The 23780-nt window shown below is 51.2% G+C and overlaps 2 protein-coding genes across 9 annotated transcripts in view; one reads left to right on the top strand and one right to left on the bottom strand.

Moving 5' to 3' along the window:
* PC (pyruvate carboxylase) overlaps positions 1-23780 on the bottom strand; it is a 275210-nt gene that overhangs the window by 28620 nt on the left and 222810 nt on the right. The window lies entirely within an intron of this gene.
* LRFN4 (leucine rich repeat and fibronectin type III domain containing 4) lies at positions 5572-23557 on the top strand. Of its 2 annotated transcripts, XM_060269533.1 has the most exons (3): positions 5572-5642; positions 15278-16682; positions 22384-23557. In XM_060269533.1, exons 2-3 carry the CDS (start codon positions 15298-15300, stop codon positions 23072-23074), a joined length of 2076 nt encoding a protein of 691 aa, XP_060125516.1. In that variant the 5' UTR covers positions 5572-5642; positions 15278-15297; the 3' UTR covers positions 23075-23557. The 2 variants fall into 2 exon arrangements, with proteins under 2 accessions (XP_060125516.1, XP_034953539.2); XM_035097648.2 differs by lacking the exon at positions 5572-5642 and having other exon boundaries at positions 15207-16682.

Below are 23780 nucleotides of genomic sequence, written 5' to 3'. Positions count from 1 at the left end.
CTCAGATGCTTAACTCGCACAGACTGTGCCGAAACAAGATACGGAGATGCACATTATTCATTGTTCCTTGTCATGAGCTTAGAAGAGACAGAACTTAACCATTCCTAGCTTATAAATCTCTTAGAAGCTGGAGTTGGCACTTCATAACTGTCCACACACTGAATCGGCAAGGGGAAATCTTATAAAATGATGCCATTTACAGTACAGACGAGAAAAGTGTGTCTGGAAAAGATCAAGCAAAGCCTCAAACAATTGTGCCTTGGCGGAGGGTAGCAGATGGAACGGAGTGGAAAATTTCATGCTAAAATTCTTCAAGCTAAGAATTCATTCTCACCTGTTTCAAGTGTGTGTGTGGACCTCCCCCAAATCTCCTGAATATCTCACATCCAGGAGCTACAACTCCCTACAACCAACCTCCTGACCCACAGATTCTTAACTGGAAACAGGGCTCCATTGTCCTCTTCTGCTGCTCTAGTTGCACAGAAGGTACCGGTAGCTCTATGAATGACTATCAGCCACTGAAGTTAAATGGAGCCTTCCTATACGAGCACAATATACTAGATTTGGGAGACAAACAACAGGCAGGGGAGACTTGTCTTCTGGCCTCTGTCCCACAGAGGCAGATGACAGCATACATATAAATAAATGAAGTCATACTGCATTTACTGTAATAAAGCATATGGCATTCATTATAATATTTTATTGTTGCGTTTTAGATGGTTTTGGGGAAAAAAATGGCTTCCATCGCGTTTCACTTTGGACATGATGAATTGATGGGAAAAGCCGTATAAAAGGTTTAGCACTGCATAATCCCTTGAGAGCCTTACTTATTCATTTTTGGGCTAATCAGAATTAAATTCCTACAAATGTGGCCAGAGAGACACCAGGGTTTTTGAGGAGACGCATTTGGGTGGTGGGGTGTCATTCCGAATGCGAGGGGGGCATCGCAGAGAAAAGTTATCTCTGAAACAGCTCTGTGAACTGCGAGCTTTGCAATTCAAATTATAAATGGAATAAGCAAAATAACTTAAAAGCTTTATGCTTTGCAGATGAGGCGTAATAAAACTAGCAACTAGCGCAGCTACAGCATATTTCTGCTCCTTGGTTAATTGGCACCGAGTGTGTGAGTGGGAATTGGATACTTCTGACTACATAACAATTGATTTTAATTCAAAGGGGAATCCATAGATTTAAGCACACACGCATGCACACCAGAGGAATCTTGCGCGCTTGAGTTCAGATGTGGGTATGCTGGATCTGATGCGTATCTGATTGCATCTGATGGATGCCTGCAGTTCCTAAAAGCAGGGATACCCTAGAAACTTGGCGGAATTCCCACTGCCATCTGAGATCATTGGGAGAAAAAGCAGGAAAGTCTGCAGAAATGAAAGGATGGGTTACACTCTCTCTTTCTCTCTGCAGCATGGACAGCCTTTTCCAGAAGGGGGCAGCACTTATTCCTTATTATCTGATCAGAAACTGTCCGCATTGCTAGATTCCTGGAGAGCTTCAGTTCTCAAGCATCTCTGCTCAATTCTTTGCATCCTACGTCTCTCTCTGGGGATTAACAAAGGACTCTGTTCTCTCCCTCATCAGCAGACTTTTCTCCAAGTTGGTCAATCAACAAAATGATTTTTAGCTGATGGATCTGGGTTTTAGGCAGTTACTCAGTTAATAATCCGTTTTATTTAAATTTCCCTCCCCTCCTCTCCCACAATCCAAGTACAGATGCCTTTTGAGGTCTTGAAAAGAAGTGTGAGGGTGTTTATAATTCAAAAAGGGAGGGAGAAGCTGCCACTTGCAATTAGACAGCATTCTTTCTTCAAAAACTTAACGCTATTGATTCGCACGAAATGTTTTTTCAGCAATACAAACAACGGAACAGAAGAAAAAGAAGACCAGATCGATAGATTCATAAAAGAGGAAGCAGATCTGCACAAACAAATGAGGGTTTATGAGCTGTAACATGGTTAAAAGTAAATTTGGGGGGAAATAAGAATAAAATCCAGCCTGTCAAAATTATTTGATGCTCATCGGACGGAGTTGCAACTGCACATGACCTGCCAATGGGGATGCAGTGGTGAGAGTGTCGACAAGGTCACCGGAGACCAGGGTTCAAATCCACCACTCAGCCATGAAGCTCACTGGGTGACCTTGAGCTCAGTTGGTGCCTCTCAGCCTAACATACCTCACTGGATTGTTGTGGGGATTAAATGACAAAGGGGAGAAGCATATACACCATGGATTTCCTTGGAGGAAAAGATGGGATATAAATGCAGTAAAATAAATACTGGAGGCGAGGACAAGCGAGTAATGGTGATTAAAGCCCAATGTCAATGTTTTTCTTCCTGGGCACAGCAATGCAGGATAAAGAGAGGCTGAAATACAGACAAATGCCCTTAACTCACAGCTCAATTAAAATGAGAGGTGTGCTGGCTGGGGCTGTTGGGAATTGAGGACCAAGGCACCCAATTGGGGAAGGCTAAAGCAAAGATTTAAAAAACCCTGGAATTTTTGGATTTATCTACCTTAACCAGTAGTCAACACTCCCTCAGATTTCGCCCTCTCCCCTCCTCTAGCCTCCCACAGGAGGCAACAATGGCCACTAACTTGGATGGTTATGAAAAAGGATTGGGCAAATTCACGGAGGAGCTGAAGACTACCGGTATCAATGGCTACTAGGCTCTTCTGGGAAGCCCTCAGAGCACAACAGCACTCTCCTCACTTGTGGATCCCAGTAAGTGTTGAGTGGAGGCAGAACATAGCCTTTGTGGCTGGTAGCCACTGGCAACCTCATCCTCTGGCCTTCAGCCAAAGGGACTGGCAGGAGGGATGGAACAATCAAATCTCTTGCCAACCAGCTTATTCACTTGCATGGAATTTCCAGTCACATTGTGGCGACCAGGTAAGCTGTTGTATACAAAAGAGCCGGAAAGACTTTCCTATATCAGCAGGGATACAAAGCAGATGCACAATTCCTTGGGGTGCAAATATGGTCTTATGCTATCCAAAAGGGATTGACGGTGAGAATGATCTGGAGGCATCCACAGATTTAATAGCACCAAAATTTTATTTCTTCTTACTGGCTGAAAACACACAAAAAAGAGTTACCAGTATTTTCAGAGGGGTTCCAAAGGACCTCGCCAATGGCATGTATGGCTAAGAGCACAATCCTGCACATGCTTGCTTGGAAGTAAGTTCCATTAAGTTCAGTGGGAATTAGTCGAAGTAAAGTGTGTCTAGGATAGCCTCAGTGGCTATCCAAGTGGACATGCATAACTGTGTAAGGGCTCCATTCTTTATTGGGAGTAGCGCAGAAGGATTTACTTCTGAGTCACCACGCACAGGATGAAATTTTCCAGGGGTGGGGTGGGGGCTTACTTTGGAAAGAAACTTTGCAAGATTGCAATTTCTTTTTGTTTTTAGCCACGTTTTGGAGAAGCAAGGTAATGTTTGCCTCTCTCTGTTTGTGTGTGTGCTTTAAACGAAGAAAGAAAACAATAGGTGCTAAGATTAAAATGTGTGGGCCTCCCCTTTCCGCAGCCAAAAGCCCCCTTCCTCGGCCTAAAAATGAGGACCCCATACCACCCTGCTCCACATGGACCCCATCGCTATCCCCCACCAGTGTCCCCTCCCTCTCGGCAATCCCCATTTCTAGCAACGGGTCTGGATGAGGACCAACTTGGTACCAGCTGCTCTTTGATCCCTCCCTCACTTCTCCTGACTCTGGTAGGTTGCAGCCTGGGGAGGGGAGGGGAAGTTGCCTGGTAATCTGAAATCCAGACTTAAAATTGTCTGTGTGTGTGTGTGTGGGGGGGTGAGCACTCTTTTTAAAAGCACAAAGGGTAGAATCAGATGTGAAAACAATATGGATTTCCTTTCCTGACACAGTGGGGCTGCCTGCCTCCCTGCCCTGGTTACTGAGAGGCAAAGGTTTTCCCAAAATCTGGCTCTTGGGTAAGGTGCTCCATCACTCTTTCTGCCTCTGCATCCCGAGAAGGAAGCGGGGAGCCTCCATCCCAGCTGCTTCAAAGACCAGGCACAGGCAACTCCCTCCCCCCAACCAGAGCTTGGGTAGGAGGAGCTTCAGGCGCTGGAAGGGGAGGGGGCCAAGCCCAGCGGAGCCGTCCGCTCCGGAGAGCTAAGCCTGCTTCAGTCCGGAGGGGTGGGGTGGCGTCTGGGGGAAAAGATTTGATGGAGAGGCCAAACTGAAAGAACGCTGCTTGCAAACTGCGGGCTGGTCCCCTCCCAGCTCATTGCCGGGCCGCCGGGAAGGCAGGCAGAGAGACAAAGAGCCTCTTGGAGGGGGACCCAGGAGGACCGGAGGAAAAGAGGGGCGGTGGATCTGCAGAAGAAACAGGATCTGGGGACGCCCTGAAGGGGTGTGCAAAAGGTCGTTGTTCCTGGAAGGGCCCTGGGAGTCTCTGAAGGCGCCGGGAATTAGATCCCACATTCTGCAAAGGCAGAAAACGGCCGGATTCAAGAAGGAGGGAAGGACGAGAAACGGAAATCCAGGATCTAATGCCCTGGAGATGTCCCGACCCCAAATTTGGGTTCTTGGGGTCTGAAAGTCAAGTCAAAAGATCTAGCATGGAACGGCCTCCCCACCAGGAACCCAGTAGGGTGGAGGATTAGAACCCGGAACTCCAGAAGGCACAGAACTGGGATATAATCTGGAACTGTCAAAGACTGGGCATCTAGAAGGGCAAGAAGCTAAAGGTGGGTGGTGGAATCCCAGCCTCTTGGCTGGAACAAGGAGCTCAATTCTGGAATTTCCGGGGTAAGGTTTTTTTAAAAAACAAACAAACGAACGAACCCCCCCCATTCTTCAAGAACTGTGGATCTAGAACGAAGATCCAGAAAAGCAAGATCAGAAATGGACCATGTAGAACCTGGAACGGGCCTGTCCTGGGAGATCTAGAACCTTGGAATGAAGAAACCGAAGGGATCTAGACTTGTCTGGAAACTGAGAGCTGAGTGGCATGGAACCCAGGAGTCCTGAGGGGTGAAGGGGGCCTGGAAGGAGAGTGGGGTGCATTCAGGGTCCAGGAACTGTGGCTGGGACACAGGAGCTGGAGGGCAAAGCAGACTGAGCCCAGGCATTTGATTTGGGCATCTGCCGCCTTGGCAGCCCAGGAAGGGTCAGAGGCAAGGTGGCCCAGCCTGAGTCCTGGTGAGCGAAAAGGGTCAAAGAGCAGAGACCCTGGGAGCAGAGAGCACCCCAAGTCACAGAGAGCTCCACTAACAGCGGCATCTTGAGGAGGGTGGCACGGATGCCCTCTCCCATGTCTGCCTGAGCGCTGCAGCATTTCCTGAGTCTGATTCCTTTGGCTGGGGGGGGGGCGACGGTAGGGGGGGGAAAGGATGTTCTGCTGCCTGCGTCTCCGATGCCACCTCCAGCCACGCTGAACTTTTGCTTGCCACGCAGCAGCACCAGCACCAGCCGCCGTGCAGGCGAGGGGGCTCCGCTGCGGTTGGGCCCCCCCTCCATGGCACCCGGAGGAGCAGAGGGCTCAGGGGGCACCTGGGGGCCGAGATCCGGCCAGGCGAGCCTGAGCGAGAGGCAGGGGGCTCAGAGAGGCGGGGAGATGGAGCAGGATGGCTGCGGCTGCTCTCTGGGCCCCTGAGACACTGAGCAGAAGGTAAAAAGGCATCTGGGGCAAATGGTTTGGGGGGGGGCAGAAATGTGATGTGTGTCTTGTGTGTTGGGGTTTGTGTGTCTAGCTGAGCTTCGTGGGAAGTTGGGTTAGGCAGTGATGGCTCCTGGAGGGGGGGTTGTGGAGTGACTAATGTCCTGCAGAGGGGGGACTGCAGAGTGTTTATTTAATTTTGGGGAGGGGGAGAAAACCACAAATGGGGTGCGCTGGTTTCCCGGGGTGGGGGTGGGGTGGGGAAGAGCCACCTTTTAGCTGTCTCCGTCTGTTACAAACCCTGGAAAGGTTTCCAGAAAAGAAAAAAAGGAATCTGATCTCCCAAACCTCTTTTTCTCCCACTGAATCTCCTTTCACCCCCCCACCCTTTTCCTTACCCATAAAGTTGCATTGTGATGGAAATGGTGGGGGCCCTTCTCCCCACTCCTCTTTTATTCTTCTCTGACCTTTGTCTTTCCATCTTGATTAAAATCGGAGGGAGGTGCTCAGTGGCAGGAAGGAGGTGGTGAAAGGGATCAGCCAGCTTCAAATTATTCCACCTCAATTGCCTCCTGCCCTGGCCTCTTGCCCCCCTTCCTGTGGCACTAGTAACAACCCCCCCTTTCCCTCTGGCCATCTGCAACCTTTCACCTGCACCAGCGCAGAGAGGCAGCGGCTGCTCCCGACTCTGCCACTAGGAGGCCTCGTCGTGCCCGGCAGGGCCAGGCTCTCCAGCCTGGAGCAGAGAAGGGAGTGCCCTGGGGGAAGTGGGGGGTGGAGAGGAGAGAGAAAGGGAGGGAGGGAGAGATGGAGGTAGATTTGTCAACTGCTGCATCAACAGACAGGCAGAACCAAGCCCAGCTCCAAAGAGTTCCATATTTATGTCTGGGATTTGGATTTTAAGGTGGGGTGGGGGCACCCCAGTGTTGGCAACAAAGAGCTCAGTTGTTCTGCTTGCCAAACTGAGCATAGGAACATAGGGAACTGCCTTCTACTGAGGGTCAGGCCAGCACTGTCCACACTGGCTGGCAGCAGCTGTAAAGGCTTCAGACAGGGAGTTTCTCTCAGCCCTCCCTGGAGATACTACCAGGTATTGAACCCAGGTATGGTCCTTTCCCTAAACTTGCATCACTTGTCAGCTCCCAGTGATCCCCAAATGCCACCCCCACCATCCTGACTCCCTCCAACCACTAGACCTCGTTGCCTTCCCTGAGCTGAGGAAGCAGGGGTGCGGGTTGCTCAGCCTCCATTGCTTCAGCTGACCATCTCCTAAAAGTCTCTTGCCAAACGGCCCAGTCCCCAGAGGCAACCATCCTGGCTCTCTCTAACCTTTTGCTTTCGTTTCTTAACCCGGAGCTAGGAGCAGAACCCAGGAGTCCTGGGGGCCAGTGGCAGCGACCACACCAGCTCCTTCCTCTGAGCTAGAGGCTAGAAAGTCCCTAGCGGCTGACTTCTCCCCCCAACCAACCACCCCTCCCCACCCAGAGACATGAACACCTTCCAGCAGTCTCCATTTCCACAATGCCCTTTAATTCCCACTAGCCTGGGGAAATCACAGGGATTTTCTTCTTCTTCTAGAGGAGTTATAAATTAGGCGGCACTTCCTTTTTCACCTTGACCCTGCCCTTCCCTCTCTTCCCAGCAGCGCAGGATTTAGGGCAGCGTGGGCGCCAGGCCAAGGGGGTACATAATAATAGCAACAACAACAATACCTATGTTTATATGGGTTCCTACTGAGAAGATCCATTAAAAAGGAATCTGTACCAAAATGAATTATTATGAAACCAAGAAATAGTTAAGGGTGAGGGCTGCCAAATTTTGTCCTCGCTCAGGGCGCCATATTACCCAATTCCGCCCCTGTTCCCTTACAGAACTGGAGGCAGAACACAGATGCAATAGTAGGGGGGCTCTTGCTGAGCCTGGTATTGAACTGTCTGCTCTGGTTTGGTTCCCAGGCTTCAGGCAGGGACAGGACTCCTTCCCATCACATCTTAGCTGAATAAAAGTCCCCCCCTCCCACCTCTGCATGACAGCAAGGGAAGCTGCCGTATACTGAATCAGACCACTGGTCCATCTAAACTAGCATTGCCTGCAATGACTGGCAGCAGTGGCTCTCCAGGGAGTCTCTGGCAGCTCTACCTGGAGATGCCACTGGGGATTGAACTTGGGACCTACCGCATGCAAGGCGGATGCTCTACCACTGAGCTACAGCCCTTCCCCAAAAGAAAACTTCTAGTCCTCATGGTTCTGAATAAAGGACCAATTTAAATAGGAACAGAGGAAGCTGCTTTATACTGAATCAGGTCATTGGTCCATCTAGCTCAGTACTGTCTGCACTGACTGGCAGCAGCTCTTCAGGGTTTTAGGCAGGGATCTCGGCCAGCCCTACCTGGGGATTGAACCCCAGGAGGTTTTCTGCATGTAAGGCAGATGCTCTACCTCTGAGCTATGCCTCTCCCCCAAGAGCTCATCTTCTAGTCCATCTCATCTTCTAGTAGGCAAACTAAGGTCCGGGGGCCAGATCCAACCCAATCGCCTTCTCAATCTGGCCTGCAGACGGTCCGGGAATCAATGTGTTTTTACACGAGTAAAATGTGTCCTTTTATTTAAAATGCATTTCTGGGTTCTTTGTGGGGCCTGCCTGTTGTTTTGACACGAGTAGAATGTGTGCTTTTATTTAAAATGCATCTCTGGGTTATTTGTGGGGCATAGGAATTTGTTCACCCCCCAAAAATATAGTCTGGCCCCCCACAAGGTCTAAGGGGCAGTGGACTGGTCCCCTGCTGAAAAAGTTTGCTGACCCCAGTTCTAGTCTAGCATCCTGACCACAAACAGCCCATCATATGGTTTAGGAAACAAGCACACATCCGCTAGGCATGAAGTCAGCAGCCCCTCCCCTGCTGTTCGCTCTTTCCCAAGGCAACTCTTCCTCTGAGGTAGACAGTCTCTGGACATGGAGGTTCTAACTTCTGCAACAAAATAGCTGTTGATAGACCTCTTCAGCTCCTTGGGATTTAATCTCTTCCCCTTTAAAAGACACTGCATCTTGGAGCAGTGAGTTCCACGGGTAGTAATTTGTTGGGATGGTTGAGGCACACAGACCGCGAAATGGAACATATCAATGAGCTGCTTCATGCATGAGACACTTCGTCGTCTAAGCTGCCCTTCGCTTATGCAAAAATGCGCACAAGTATAGACATTTATAGGTCCACAGAAAACCCCTCCGGCGTCCCCTTGGCTCCAACCATCCTTAGGCCCGAGGAAACACACAAAAGGGGCGGGAGAGGGGGAGAGATGCCAAACCTGCACATTTGCCTGGCATCTCACGGAGCATTGCTGCAGGGCCAGATACTGACTCTTGAGAATCGCAGCAGGCAGAGACGAGAGACTGTTGCTGCGTGGGGCGCCTAGCAGGCAGGAATAAAAATAGGCGCAGCATCTCTTATACATCTGGCCTCTCTCAGCAGCGTAGGAAGCGCGAAAACTTTTGAATGATGAAGGGCTGTCTGCCAGCAATGTGAAGAAGAGCTCTGTGTCGCCTGGGAGGTGTGTGCCACACTGGCACAAGTGTCCTACACTGGCCAAGATGGGTTCGGGAACAGAGATGACCTTCCCAGGCTGGTGTTCCTCATAAGAACCTGTTGAATCAGGCCAATGGCCCATCTAGTCCAGCCTTCTCTTCTCACAGTGGCCAGCCAGATAAATGATGCGTGTGGGGAAACCGCAAGCACAGTACAGGACCTACGAGGCCTGGCTCATGAATGACCTGGCACCTAGTCCTGTCGTTCCACACCTGATCACACTCGGCTGCCATCTTGCTTCCTAAGGAGGGTGATGACCTGAAGCAGAGGACAGAGTAGCACTCTGTCTATGCTCAGAGGTTCCCTCTGTTGCTCTGCAATGTGTTTCAGGGCTGAGGCCTGACCCTGATGAACACTCTGGTTTCCCCTCTTCTGCCTACCTTGCAGATGATAGCAAAGAGATGAAAGGGGGGTGGGGAGTCCCACCAGGATTGAGGGTTCACGTCTGAGAGAGCGCACACTTTCGCTCAGTCTCTTTTAGCTTTATCTGCCCTGCCATCTTTTGAGCGCTGAGGCAATACAGAACCTTTAATCCAGGGGCCAGCAAACTTTTTCAGCAGGGGGCCGGTCCACTGTCCCTCAGACCTTGTGGGGGGCCGGACTATATTTTGGAAAAAAAGAGAACAAATTCCTATGCCCCACAAATAACCCAGAGATGCATTTTAAATAAAAGGACGCATTCTACTCATGTAAAAACACCAGGCAGGCCCCACAAATAACCCAGAAATGCATTTTAAATAAAAGGAAACATTCTATTCATGTAAAAACATGCTGATTCCCGGACCATCCATGGGCCGGATTTAGAAGGCAATTGGGCCGCATCCGGCCCCCGGGCCTTAGGTTGGGGTCCCCTGCTTTAATCCCTTCACCTGGCTGGCAATTTGCAAAAGGTCTCTGGAGTTGTCACCTCTGGCGTGCTTGACCCCTCGGCCACCTGCGCCCTGGGAAAGCAGCTAGTGCAGCCGGCTTTCAAGCACGTATGTGGAAACACAGCAGATCCCCCCTCCCATTTCAACCATGGAAATAAGAGTCCCCCCCCATTTCAGACCAATGACATCTTAATCCCAACCACTGTGTGCTCTGCTCATTGACTCTCGTGTAGCTCATCTTCCACCAGCTGAAAGTCAGGAAGGCGCTTAATCCAAACAACAAAGATATATTAGAGGGAATGAATGTTTCCCTCCCTTCCCCCACAAAAAAATTTCTGCAGTTTAAGATAAACGTCAGCAGCTGTAGCTGTGGATCGTATGCTGCCTTGGTGTGGTGTAGTGGTCAGAGTGTCAGACTAGGACCCAGGAGACCAGGGTTCAAACCCCCTTCTCGGCCACAAAGCTCACTGGGAGACCTTGGGCCAATGCCTGCCTCTCAGGCTAACCTACCTCACAGGGTTGTTGTGAGGACAAAATGAGGAGCCACCTTCAGCTCCCTGGAGTAAAAGGTGGGGTTTAACTGCAATCAATCAATCAATCAATCAATCAATCAGATAAAACTAAAATGATGTGCATGTATTGACATGATACAGATAAAGTAACTCCCCCAGCTTTCAAGATTTAACATCTAGAACAGCTTTCCCTAACCTGGGGGGTTTCCAGATGTTTGGCCTAAGAACATTTAAACATAAAATCCAGCCTTGCTGGGATCAGGCCAGTGGGCCATCTTGGCCAACATCTTGTTCTGACAGTGCAAGTGGGATCTGAGCGTAAGAGCACTCTCCTTCTGTCGACTCCAGCAACAGGCATCGAGAAGCATTGCTGCCTCTGACCATGGAAGCTGAGCCATCATGGCTAGCAGCCATTGATAGATAGCCTTCTCCTCTATAAAACCACATGGGCTACCCCTGCTTTAGATGGTAAAATATATTACTTTATAGAATCATACAAGTTGGAAGGGACACCATGGCTCATCTAGCTCAACCCCCTGCAATGCAGGAATCTGGCTCACAGCCATCCTTGGGTGGGCTCAAACCACCAACCTTCTGGTTAACTGCCAGATGCATTGACTATTAACGTCAAAATCTGCCAAGCCTCCCCTTTCCACAAGGCCTGTGTTTGCTGACCCCTAGTGCCCCCTTCTGCTGAGTGGGGCTCTGTCACAGTGACGCTGGATTCTGCCCTGATGGCATCCCACATTCTGTCTGCTATTCCCATATCCACTCTTTCCCTAGTACAACCAAGAAACAGGGCGTAAGATGCAGCTGTGCAAATGAAGCGGCTTTTTATTATTATTAAATTTATGAGATGCCTTTTCCCAGCAGATCCCAGGGCAGGTTATAATAATTTAAAATCCAGAAGTGCGAAGAGTTAAAACGTACTACGCTCACAGGAATTGGCGGGTGGCTGTTCCTGAAAGTGTGCGTCACAGAAGTCAACGGCCAGGGTAAAGGAAGCTGCGTAGTGAAGGGGTCAGGAGCATCTCTGTGGAGAGGCAGTTCTACAACTTAGGGGCGGCCACAGAGAAGGCCCTTTCCTGGAACGCCAGCACCCCAAATCCCCGAGAGCGGTGGAACAACTAAGACTGGCCCCCTCTGCTAATCTCAGCACCGAGGGTGTCTATAGGGAAGGAGGCCATCTTTCAGGAATTTGGGACTTGAGTTGTTCAGGGCTTTCAACAGGGGCGTACCCAGGATCAAAATTAGGGGGGGGCAAGGGGGGTAGGGGAGGGGCCACAGTGGGAATGTGGGCGGGGCTACGTGGCCTGCGCCTCCCAGTTCTTCCGAGGAGGCGGCCCCAGGCTCCCGCTCCCGGCACGAAGCTCCAGAGGCGTGCGGGAAGCGCAAGCTTGTGGCTGCCTCCTCCGCGCCTCCAAGCTGTTTCAAGGAGGCGGCCCCAGGATCCCGCGCCCAGCACGAAGCTCCAGAGGCGCAGGGAGCGTGAGCTTGTGCCTGCCTCCTCTGCGCCTCCCAGCGCTTTCAAGGAGGCGGCCCCAGGCTCCCGCGCCCGGCACGAAGCTCCAGAGGCGCACGGGGAGCGCGAGCTTGTGCCTGCCTCCACGCCTCGCAGCTCTTTCAAGGAGGCGGCCCCAGGCTCCCGCGCCCGGCACGAAGCTCCAGAGGTGCACAGGGAACGCAAGCTTGTGCCTGCCTCCTCCGTGCCTCGCAGCTCTTTCAAGGAGGCGGCCCCAGGCTCCCCCGCCCAGCACGAAGCTCCAGAGGCGCGTGGGGAGCGCGAGCTTGTGGCTGCCTCCTCCGCGCCTCCGCCCCTCCCTAGAAGCAGGGCTGGTGGGCGGAGGTGGAGCCCAGCCCAGCGGAGCGCGAGTTCAGCGTTCCCGCCCGCCGCGCCGCGCTCTCTGGTTCCCCGCCGCGCTTGGCCTTGCCAGAGGGCGCGCCGGGGAGCTGGAGGGAGGGTGCGGCGCGGCGCGGCGGGAATGGCGAACTCGCGCTACGCCGGGCTGTGCTCCGCCTCTGCCCACCAGCCCTGCTTCTAGAGTAGGGCAGCTGCCCTAACTTGCCCCGTGGTGGGTACGCCCTTGGCTTTCAAAACTAATGCGAGCAGCTTGAATTAGGCCTGAAACTGTTTTTAAACAGGGGTAATATAACTTGAGAGCTGAAGTGAGTAATCTGGCCGCTGCATATCCATCAATCTGTGACAGACATTTTTGTGCAATATAATTTGTGCTTTGATGAAGATCCTTTAGTGCTCCCCCCCAACCCTGCTCTCCATCTATCTCTCCTTTTCTCCTTACTCAGGCTTTCCTTCTTATTTGATTATCTCTTCACTGGCCATATGGAAATATGGATGGTGGTTGGATGTGCAAAAGAATCACATCTCTATATCTAAATATATATTAATGACTGGGAGGATTTGAAATAACAAGGGCTGTGGCAAATGAATGTTGGGGGTATTAAATGGGAATGAAAATAATGTTTTTAAAATGTTTAAAATTAGGAATATACTGAATTGTAGGAAGTTGCTTTATACTGATTATACTGATTTATACTGATATAACCACTGATTATTTACTTTCTATAGTCCTTAATATACAGGGGATTGGCTGCTTATGCAAGGGTTATGTTCCAGGCTGCAGCATATGTCACTGGGATGTACAAGAGTGGGGATTCCCCCACCCTGCCCTCGCTTCATTCTGCCCCCAGCCTGCCCCATTTCATTGCCAAAAACAGTGCACATGTGTGTGGTCATGTGTGACCCAAAGACATGCAAACGGGGAGTTTCCCGTGTCCAGGTATCACCTGTATTAAATATACTGTATATCTAACCGGGGTACAAAAAAATTACAGTAACAACACCAACTTTTTAAAAATGTTGCAAAAACAAACACTTACATATAAAAATGCTACATTAAAACAAAGCTACTAATATATAAAAATCTATATGAATTCCCTTTCCTTCTAACACACCCTACCTCTCAGCCTCTGGGTTCTCACCCAGGATCCAAACCAACTCTCAGCTCACCCACGAAAGTCTCACAATGAGAAGAGTTCGAGGAAACAGGAGACATCACCCTAATTTCTCAGTCTGCACTTGCTTTTTATGGGCAGGCCAAAAGTGGGTGGTGCTTCTCCGCTGTGTCCCATTCAGCTACATTCTCCAAACACCCAGTTCTAGGTACAGCAGGTTTGTTGAATTTCCCAGCAGTTCCAGAAGGCCCCCCGCACTCTCAGTGCTTTCGTCACCCTCCGCCCTCTCCTCCTCCACCTGCTGGACCAGCTAGCATGGTATTGCCTGTACTGGCTAGCAGTGGCTCTCCAGGATTTCAGACACAGGTCTATCCCAACCCAAACTGGAGATGCCAGTCATTGAACAAGGATCTTCTGCATTGATAGCAGATGCTCTATCTACCACATCATCTCTGTCATCTTAAAAAGCTTCTGGTCTACATGGTTCTAAATAAAGGCTGGTTTAAATGGAATGTTGTCTTCTGCAGAGTCAAGACTGCTGGTCCATCTAGCGCCATATCACCTGCACTAACTGGCAGTAGCTCTGCAGAGTTTCAGCCAGGGTTTCCTCCTAACCCTACCTTGAGATTCTGGGGGTGGAAACTGGGGCTTTCTGTGTGCGAAGCAGGTGCTCTGCAAATGTGCTACGGCCCTGCCCCAAATTAATCTGATGCACTGGCAAGTAGTACACTCTGCAATTAATAGCAAATGTAAACAATCATGTACAAACATGTATAAAGAAGAGAAGAGATAGGAATGGATTAATAGCCTACCAAAGTTAAGGGTGTGTGAAGGAATGAAGAAAGGGGGCAATTTGCCACTTGGCATGAAGTCCTCTCTGAGTCCCCAAATTCCTGCCTCATGCCATCATCAAGCCAACCTTCTTTCTTTACTCCTATGTTTAAAATGTAATTTATTTAAAAATTCCTTCCAACATATAACATAGATGAATAATGAAATATCCTGCCCTAACCCAGAAGCTAATGTTTAGGCAATACATGCGAAATAGCCAAATAAAGTTCTGATCCCAAACCACTACTGTATTTGTATGGCAGGTGATAAACAGTTCAAGTTAACCAAAAGAGTTTATGAGGCGAGTCCTCTATTTTTGGTTTTAGCCATGTACATAATAAAGCTGTGCCATTCAACAGCGATGAGTCTTTGTGCCTCAGGCCTTGTGCTTGTTTTATCCTGGGATTCTTCCACAAGTGCTGTTTTGTACATATTTGTCAGAGAAGCCCCTTCTAAGTTCTTTCAGTATCTCATTCTGATGAGCCTGAGAGGACTTATTAAAGGTATAGACTGCAAGTTAACCTTGCTTTCTGTGAAAAGACTGAGGAGACCCAGCTTCGGATATATAGGGCTTATCCACACTTCCTCTTGTCCTGCTTTTCTCTGGGGAAAACCGCTCTTTAGCGCTTCATCGGAGCAAATGGCAATTCGGGATTTCTCTGGATTGATGTTTGCTCCAATTTAGCGCTAAAGAGCGAGTTTTCCCTGGGAAAAAAGCACAGCAAGGGGGAAACCACTCAGACCTATGCCCAGAAAGCGAAGATCAAGTAGAAAACCGCTTGGATCCAGGCTTTCTAGGCATAGGATGGGTGGAAGTGTGGACGAGCCCTTAGAGATGTTTTGTCCGGTAACTGCTTTTATTTCGTTCCCTCCTTCTCCAGGGCTTGCCAAGCCGTCTACCATGGAAAGCCTGCTGCTGCTGCTAGTCCAGCTGCTGATGGTGGGACGCGCGTTGGCCCAGGTCGAGGGCTGTCCCTTCCACTGCGTGTGCCAGAACCTCTCTGAGTCACTCAGCACCCTGTGCGCCAACAAGGGCCTGCTCTTCATCCCGCCCAACATTGACCGCCGGACGGTGGAGCTGCGGCTGGCCGACAACTTCATCCAGGTGGTGGAGCCGCCTGACTTCCTGAACATGACAGGCCTGGTGGACCTGACCCTGTCGCGCAACACCATTGACACCATCCGCCCCTTTGCCTTCGGCGACCTGGAGAGCCTCCGCTCACTCCACCTGGACGGTAACCGGCTGACCCACATCCAGGAGGAGGCCCTGCGTGGGATGCTCAACCTCCAGCACCTCATCCTGAACAACAACCAACTGGTGGACATCTCGGTGGTCGCCTTCGATGACTTCCTGATGACCTTGGAGGACCTGGATTTGTCCTACAACAACCTGCACCGGGTCCCCTGGGAAGGGATCCAAGGGATGCTCTGCCTCCACACCCTCAACTTGGACCACAACCTGATCGACTTCATCATGGAAGGGGCCTTTGCCGAGCTCTACAAGCTCTCCCGCTTGGATATGACCTCCAACCGCCTTTACACGCTGCCCCCCGATCCACTCTTTGCCCGCTCTCAGGTCGGGGTCATCAGCCCGACCCCGTACACCTCCACCATTGTGCTCAGCTTTGGCGGGAACCCCTTGCACTGCAACTGCGAGTTGCTGTGGCTGCGCCGCCTGGTGCGGGAGGACGACATGGAGACCTGTGCCTCCCCTGCGCAGGTGGCGGGCCGCTATTTTTGGTCGGTCCCCGAGGAGGAGTTCACCTGCGAGCCACCCCTCATCACCCGCCACACCCACAAGCTCTGGATCTTGGAGGGCCAACGGGCCACTCTGCGGTGCCGGGCCATTGGGGACCCTGAGCCGGTTATCCACTGGGTCTCCCCTGATGACAAAATCATGTCCAACTCTTCCAGGACCATGTCCTTCCGCAATGGCACATTGGACATCTTGGTGACCACCATCCGGGATGATGGGGCCTACACCTGCATCGCCATCAACGCTGCAGGGGAGTCCACGGCCACCGTGGACCTCAAAATCATCCCCTTGCCTCACCGGGGGAACGGCAGCATCACTGTGCTACAGCAGGACCCGGGCTCCTCCGACATTGCCACTTCAGCCAAGACATCGGCCAATGCCAGCGAGGGGGGCTTCGAGAAAAGGGTGGAGGTGTCCGACGTGACGGCCAGCTCAGCGCTGGTGCGGTGGGTGGCTGACAAGTCGGCCTACGCCGCCTGGATGTACCAGATCCAGTACAACTGCACCGTGGATGACACTCTCATTTACAGGTAAGGCGTTTGTGACCGTGCCGCCTGGGACCCTGATCCCAAGGAACTCTTGTTATGCCTCTCAGCTGGCTTCTCCTTCGCTGGCTGCCAGGTGGGCCCAGGGACCAAGATTTTACTGTTTCCGTCTGCGAGCAAGAGGTTTCTGGCACTTCAAATTATAATTCTGTTCTCCCAAGACCCTCATGATGCCAGCCTCCTGGATTATTTTGAACTCCAGCTGCTCACTGCTGGGCTCAGATCCTCCTTGTGTGAGCTTCCCAGGAGAGGCATCAGGATGGCCACTGTGGGAACAGGATGCTGGCCTATGGTCTGATCCAGCAGCCAGGTTCTCTTCTGTGGTCCTTCCTCTTTTGCTCCTTTCCCAGGTGGAGAGCAGCAGAGATTAGCTCAAGAGTAGCAGGGACAGAACTTCATCCAAGCCTCTGGATGCTGCTCATTCCAGGGAGCAGCTCTCATCCTGTCACCTGAGCCACTCTGGAGTGATTTTCCATAGCTGGAGCCGACATCCCTAGCCCTCTTTAAGATTAGTAGCTAACCAGGTTTGTTGCCCGCAGCACAGGAAGCTGCCTCATACAGAGCCAGACTGTTGCTCCATGGAGCTCAGGATTCACAATCAATAGGCAGGGAGTTCCAAAGTGTAGATTCTGCCACACTAAAAGATTGAGCTCTTACAAATGTGGAGCAGTATTACGTGGAACCTATAACACTGCCAATTCTGCTGACTGAAGTAGTTGAGTGGGTGCCTCAGGTAAGGCAAACTGGTCCCAAGTTCTTAAGGGTTTTATATACTAACTAATAGCAACACCTTGGCACACACATTTCAATAGGCAAGGGTCACGGAAGGCTGCAAGAGGCCGTTTCACATTTCCAGAGGTTGATAACAGGTTCCTCGGGAGTGAACCTGCTGGAATTAAGTCCTGCTTTTAAAAACGGGACGCTAAACTGTGCAAAGAGAGGGTTGCTGATCTGCTCCGCAATCTTCGTTTTCAACCAGTTTCCAGCAACACCAGCATACCTCCTCCCTCTGACAATCCCTCAAGTCACTTCATGTGGTCAGGGAAGCCAGGAGAGTGTTAGGGCAGGAAGCAATGCTAACAGGACCCTGGGGAGATGTTGTGAGCCTGGGCAGTTACAGACAGCATGAAATATACATGGGTTGTGAACAGCTCAATGCCCAAGACGCACGGCGAAGAGCATCAGCTGTCCATGCTCCAGGTTCAATCCTCAGCATCTACTGGCAGGGCTGGAAAAGACCCCGTGCCTGGAAATCCTGGACAGCCACTGCCAGTCAGTGCATACCGTACTGAAGATATGTGGATCAGTGGTCTGACTCTGTATATAAGGCAGCTTCCTATGCCACCTGGCTCAGTTGAACAGGAGGTGGGAGACAGAGATTGGATGCCTCCCAATGGAGGCTGCACCCTATTTTCATCCAAAAGCATGAGGCCCCTTGAAGTCCACTGTCTTTTGCTCCTGGGAGCTCACAGTCCAACTTTTATGCATGTTTACTCAGAAATAGGCCCCACTTTATTCACTGGGGCTACTTCCAAGCAGGGCTGAATTCTTAACTTTTCAATATATGGTGTTTATTTCTTGGGTACACAGGCAGCCCAACACAAACTTGTCTGCTTAGCTGGCCTAAGTCTGCAGCACAGGCGGCTGTTTGGACAAAAAGTTCTGCATTGTGCTCCAAGGTCTTATTTAGTTGCAAAACAATGCATTGGATTATTCTAGAAACCAATTAGTACACACACTTGTCGGGAAATATATGAATTCCATACTGGGAGACTTGATTGAAATGAACCGATTTAAACCAGCAATTTTCTAGGTAATGCTAGCTATTTTATTTATTTAAAAGCATTTATAAGCCACTTAATTATTTTTTTAAAAAGCTTCTAAGTGGTGTACAAGAACAAACGGCATCATTAAAAGAAAAATGCAACCTAAAACCAATAAAACGGCAGCATGAAAGCAAAGAAAAAGAAATAGAACAGGAATGCAGGGGATTCAAATACATAAATCAGGGTCTAATCTTCTGCGTCAGGGAAAGCCTGGACAAAACAGGTTGTTTACAAGACATCTGAAGCAGCTGGTGGCTGTTGCTTCACATGTGGCAGAGGGAAGGTCATTCATAGTATGGGGCAATGATGGAAAATGCCCCTTTTTGGGTCATCACCCTATGATATTTTGTAGTGTGCAGTGTCACAAGGAGAATTTCTCTAGATTTCTAAGAGACCCTAAAGGGTCTTCCAGGCAACCTGAAATCATAAGCTATTATTGAAACTAGTTTGCTCTGCAAGAAGATGGCAAGGGAGAGAACTGTGCTTCCTGACATGTTTGTTTTCTACATGCAAGGAGGTCATCCCCCACAACCCCAGAAGAACATTCAAACCTGCAACACCCCCTCTAACTGCAGCCTGGAATGTGCATTTTATCTGGATGTTTGTTCCAGGGCTTGCATCCTCCCTGGTTCCTCACAATGCTTGATTTGGTGATCTAATCTGGATGTGAATTTGCACTTTAGCAAGTGTGTGTGTGTGTCTGTGAAGCGTAACCAGTGACAAAGGCCACAGCCTCAAGACTCTTGTCACTGAAACGAATCAATTACAACGCTGACAAGATTAGGAGCCTGTATGCAGGCAAACACTTGAGAGATGGGGAAAGCGAACAGAGCCTGGCTGCTGCATCAGACCGAGGTGGCTCAATACAACCCAGTACTCCGCTTTCCACAGAGGTCAGCCAGAGGCCTTTGGAAAGGAATCCTACAGCAGTCCCATTGCCCTGTCTTCAATGGCTGCCCCATATTGACTGCATTACAGTAGTCTGATCTTGAGGTTGCTAAGGCATGGATGGCAGTGGGCCAGCCTATGCGACTTCCTGGGGCGCACCCCCCCCCCAAGAATCACCTCCCAGAATCCTCTCTGCCCTCACGATGTAAGAGAGTGCCACTGCTGCAATGTAAGAGCCAGTGTGGCATAGTGGTTAGAGTACCTGGGTTGGTCCTTGAGCTCACAATCACCGTCTCTCAGCCTAACCTACCTCACAGGGTTGTTGTGGGGATTAAACGAGGAGTGGAGAGAACCAAGTAGGCCACCTTGAGAAAATAACTGCCCCCTGATGCATCCCAAGGTCTCTGCTTGTAAGGAGGGGGGAGGTTGGTGATGGAAGCAGGGGGGGGGAGGGCTGGAGGAGGGAAGTGGGAAGGTGAATTGAGTTTAGAGGTGGAGGGCAAAATGGTTTTGGGAAATGCTGGTTTTGAAGTCTGAGGCAGGGTAGCCTTAATCACCACAAGTTCTTTACCCATAGGGGGTTGGAATAGAATGAACCCTGGGGATTCTATCCTAGCCTACAATTCTATGATTCTACGACATGCACAAATATGCATTCCTGAGAAGCAAAATGACCACACACAGATTTGCAACAGGCACCAACATTCAGTGCTTTCTCCTCAGGTTGTGCTCTCTGTGGAGCAACAGCTTGGCTCTCCTTCTCCCTTCCCAAAGTCCCCTGAGCACCGTCTCCTGCACGTCCCTCCCCCCTGCCCCCTGGATCTGGTTTTGGCAGCAGCTGGGGCCTGGGTACATCCTTGTGGCACTCTGAGCCTTGACAGCTGGATCCTCCCCCCCAGGGCTCAAGCCTAGATCTGCCACAGCACACTGATGTGCATTTGTGTGCAAGGAGGAGACAGACGAGGACATTTTCCCCAGGTTCCATTCACCTTAAAAATGAACATGACATAAGAGCGTAAGAAGAAGAAAGTGGCTGCTGGATCATGCCAGTGGCCCGTCTAGTCCAGCATCTCACTGTGGCCAGCCGGATGCCCGTGGGAAGGACATGAGCTCAAGAGCCCTCTCCCTCCCTGCGGTTTCCTGCAACTGGTCCTCAGAAGCATTGCTGCTTCCGACTGCGGAGGCAGAGCAGAGCCATCATGGCCGGTAGCCATCGACAGCCCTGCAGTCACTCGCCTTGCCTCTGAAGTGGAAAGGGCACCCTGGCTTTCCATTCAGGGTGGAATTCACACCAGGGAAACCTGGGGAAGTAGGACAACTTCGCCCAACCTGGTGCCCTCTGGATGTTTATGGCAACAATAAACACCAGCGCCAGTGTGATACAGCTGTGCAAAAGACCTGGTGGTTGCCGGTTTGGGAAGGCTGCCTTTTGACTTGGTTGCTGAGGCCAGGCCAGAGCTTTCAACGCTGCTTCCGTTCATCTGGCTCTAAGGACAGGCAGTGAAGTGGCTTCCTTGGGCAGCAGTTCCTGTGGGGCCATCTTCTTGCTGTCCCCGAGTTCCAACCATTTCCATCTGCGGGAGGAGAGAGATGTGCACCTGGGACGCCCTCTACTGGCCACCCTTAGCTAGTCTGTTGCCACCAGGACAGGGGAGGAGGCTATCGGGTCACCAGTGTTGAAATAACATCCTGCTGGCTCCTGTAAGTGGAATGGGGAAAGGAGAAGCCTTCTTGTCCCTCAGCCTCAGGCAACAAAATGTCTTGTGAGAGGGGGCCCTGGCTACACCAGGCTGGAGTTCCTGCTCCACTGAACGCCAGGCTGCATCCCAGGTCTGGTAAGATCTAGGAACCTCCTACGCCTGCCAATCCACCTGCTCCTGTGCCCTTGCGGGCAGATGAATGCAAGCATTAAGGTTTATATTGCTTTTGTACCTACGCTGAATTGCATCTATCGTCTTAATGCCCATTTCCCCAGTGTGGAGAGATGTTCTTGGGAAGTCTCCCAATCCTTCTGTGTCTTAACCCCTCTGAGCACTTTGGTCTCATCAGCAAACTTGGGTCACTTCTTACTGCTAACACTTTCAGGAACAAGTGAAAAAGCCAAAGTCCCAATATTGGTGGGAGAGGACCCTCTTTTGTACATTCCTCGGGTGCAAGAGCTGTCCATTTATTCCCAATCTCTTTTTCCTGTTCCTTAGTTAGTTGCAGACCCACAAGAGCTAAATTTAGTCAGGTGGCTTTGGTGAGGCAGTTTGGCATATTCCATACAGGCTGGAGGGAAGAATATTGAGTTTCACTTGCAAAAAAGCTGCAGAAGGGAATGACGAGGTGGCAATAATGGTCTGGTAGCTTAAAAGGTGACGTGGGTGGCGCTGTGGTCTAAACAACAGAGCCTAGGGCTTGCCGATCAGAAGTCAGGTGTTCGAATCCCCGCGATGGGGTGAGCTCCTGTTGCTCGGTCCCTGCTCCTGTCCACCTAGCAGAAAGCACGTCAAAGTGCAAGTAGATAAATAGTACCGCTCCAGTGGGAAGGTAAACTGCGTTTCCGTGTGCTGCTCTGATTTGCCAGAAGCGGCTTTGTCATGCTGGCCACATGACCCGGAAGCTGTATGTTGGCTCCCTTGGCCAGTAAAGCGAGATGAGCGCTGCAACCCCAGAGTCGTCCATGACTGGACCTAATGGTCAGGGGTCCCTTTACCTTTAGCTCAAGAGATTGGGTAGCTTTAACAGAGTGTTGGACTAATTCACGGAGGAGACGGCTATTGAGGGCTCCTAGCCACAATGGCTATGCTCTGCCTCCACGATTGGAGCCAGCAATGCTTCTGAATACCAGTTGCTGGAAACCACAGGATGGGAGATTTGCTTCTGTGCTCAGGTCTTGCTTGCGGGCTTCTCATTGGGGCACCTGGTTGGCCAATGGGAGAACAGGATGCTGTACCTTTCTGATCCACCTTCTCTCTCCCTCTCCGCAGGATCATCCCTGCCACCAGCCGGCATTTCCACCTCAAGCACTTGGTGCCCAGCGTGGATTACGACCTGTGTGTCTTGGCCATCTTTGATGACGCGGCCACCTCCCTGGCAGCCACGCACCTTTTGGGATGTGCCCAGTTTGCCACGCAGGAGGCCTACCCGGACTGCCACTCGCTGCACGCTCACTTCCTGGGCGGGACCCTGACGGTGATCGTAGGGGGCATCATCGTGGTCACCTTGCTGGTCTTCACCGTGGTCATGATGGTGAAGTACAAGGTGTGCAGCAGCGCCCACGGCAGCCTGCCCAAGGTCACCAACGTCTACTCGCAGACAAATGGCGGGCACCCCAATGGCCTGCTCCCCCTGCGAACACCCCCCAAAGAGCGGGGCCCCAAGCACCGGCGGGTGCGGGCCAAGGCCGCTCAGCCCGAGTGCAGGACGGGAGACAGGGTGGGGGGAGCGGCGTGGGGGCCCCCCAGCGCCCCTGCCAAGACCAAGCGCAGCAACTCCCTGGACATGGGAGACGTCTCCTCCAGCTCCTGCTACAGCTACGCCAAGCGCCTCAGCTTCATGTGGACCAAGCGCAGCCAGTCGGTGCACGGGATGCTGGCCCAGTGCGCGGCCTCTGAGGGCGACGGCAAGCGCCTCGGACCCTTCCTCAATGCGGACGAGCTGGAGGAAAGCGTGGTATAGCGTGCGCACCCCCTGGGCTGGAGGAGAGAACCCTGCGTGCGCCACAACCCCACCCTCGTGCGTCTGGCAGTGGGCATCGGGCGGCAGTCGACACCTGGATCACAGCTGCTGGTGGCGGGGTGTGCGTGCTTAAAGGAGAACCCCTTGTGCTGCGACTAAGGTGGGGGTGTTTTTGGCTGTGTTAACAGGCCTCGGCCTGGCTTGGGGACCGAAACAATAGAGGCTCAAGGCTTGAGGCCAGCTCAGGAGTTCCAGCAACAACAGTCTGACTCACTGCTGGACTTTCTCCTGGGCAGTGGGGTGGGGGAGGGCGAGGTTGATCGAAGGAGAGCTGATGCTCCAAATGGAGGGACCTGGCCTCAAAGGGAGGGAATGTTGTTTTGTCCAGATTGGCAGGAGATGGATTAATCAGAGCTGAAAATGGTGGTGTGCCCATGTTGTGCGGTCCGGGGCACGTTAATCAATTGCTGTGGATGGGGGTGTTGTCCTTTTTTTAAAAAAAAAAAAATTGCCAGAAGAAGAAGAAGAAGAAGAAGAAGAAGAAGAAGAAGAAGAAGAAGAAGAAGAAGAAGAAGAAGAAGAGAGAAGAAGAAGAAGAAGAGAGAAGAAGAAGAAGAAGAGAGAAGAAAAAGGAAGGTGAAAAGAGAAAAGAATTCTGTTGAAACAACCCCCAAATCAGTCAGTGTATGGAAGGCAGGAGATTAAA

Source organism: Zootoca vivipara, chromosome 17 (assembly GCF_963506605.1).
Source record: "Zootoca vivipara chromosome 17, rZooViv1.1, whole genome shotgun sequence".
Taxonomy (NCBI): domain Eukaryota; kingdom Metazoa; phylum Chordata; class Lepidosauria; order Squamata; family Lacertidae; genus Zootoca; species Zootoca vivipara.
This window is presented reverse-complemented; position numbering and strand designations above follow the sequence as displayed.

What these genes read in the sequence shown, in the direction of transcription:
- LRFN4 (XM_035097648.2), top strand. Translation starts at nt 15,232, where the DNA reads ATGTTTTGTCCGGTAACTGCTTTTATTTCGTTCCCTCCTTCTCCAGGG. An exon ending in GATGACACTCTCATTTACAG is followed by an intron (nt 16,683 to 22,383) that starts GTAAGGCGTTTG and finishes CCCTCTCCGCAG; the next exon opens with GATCATCCCTGCCACCAGCC.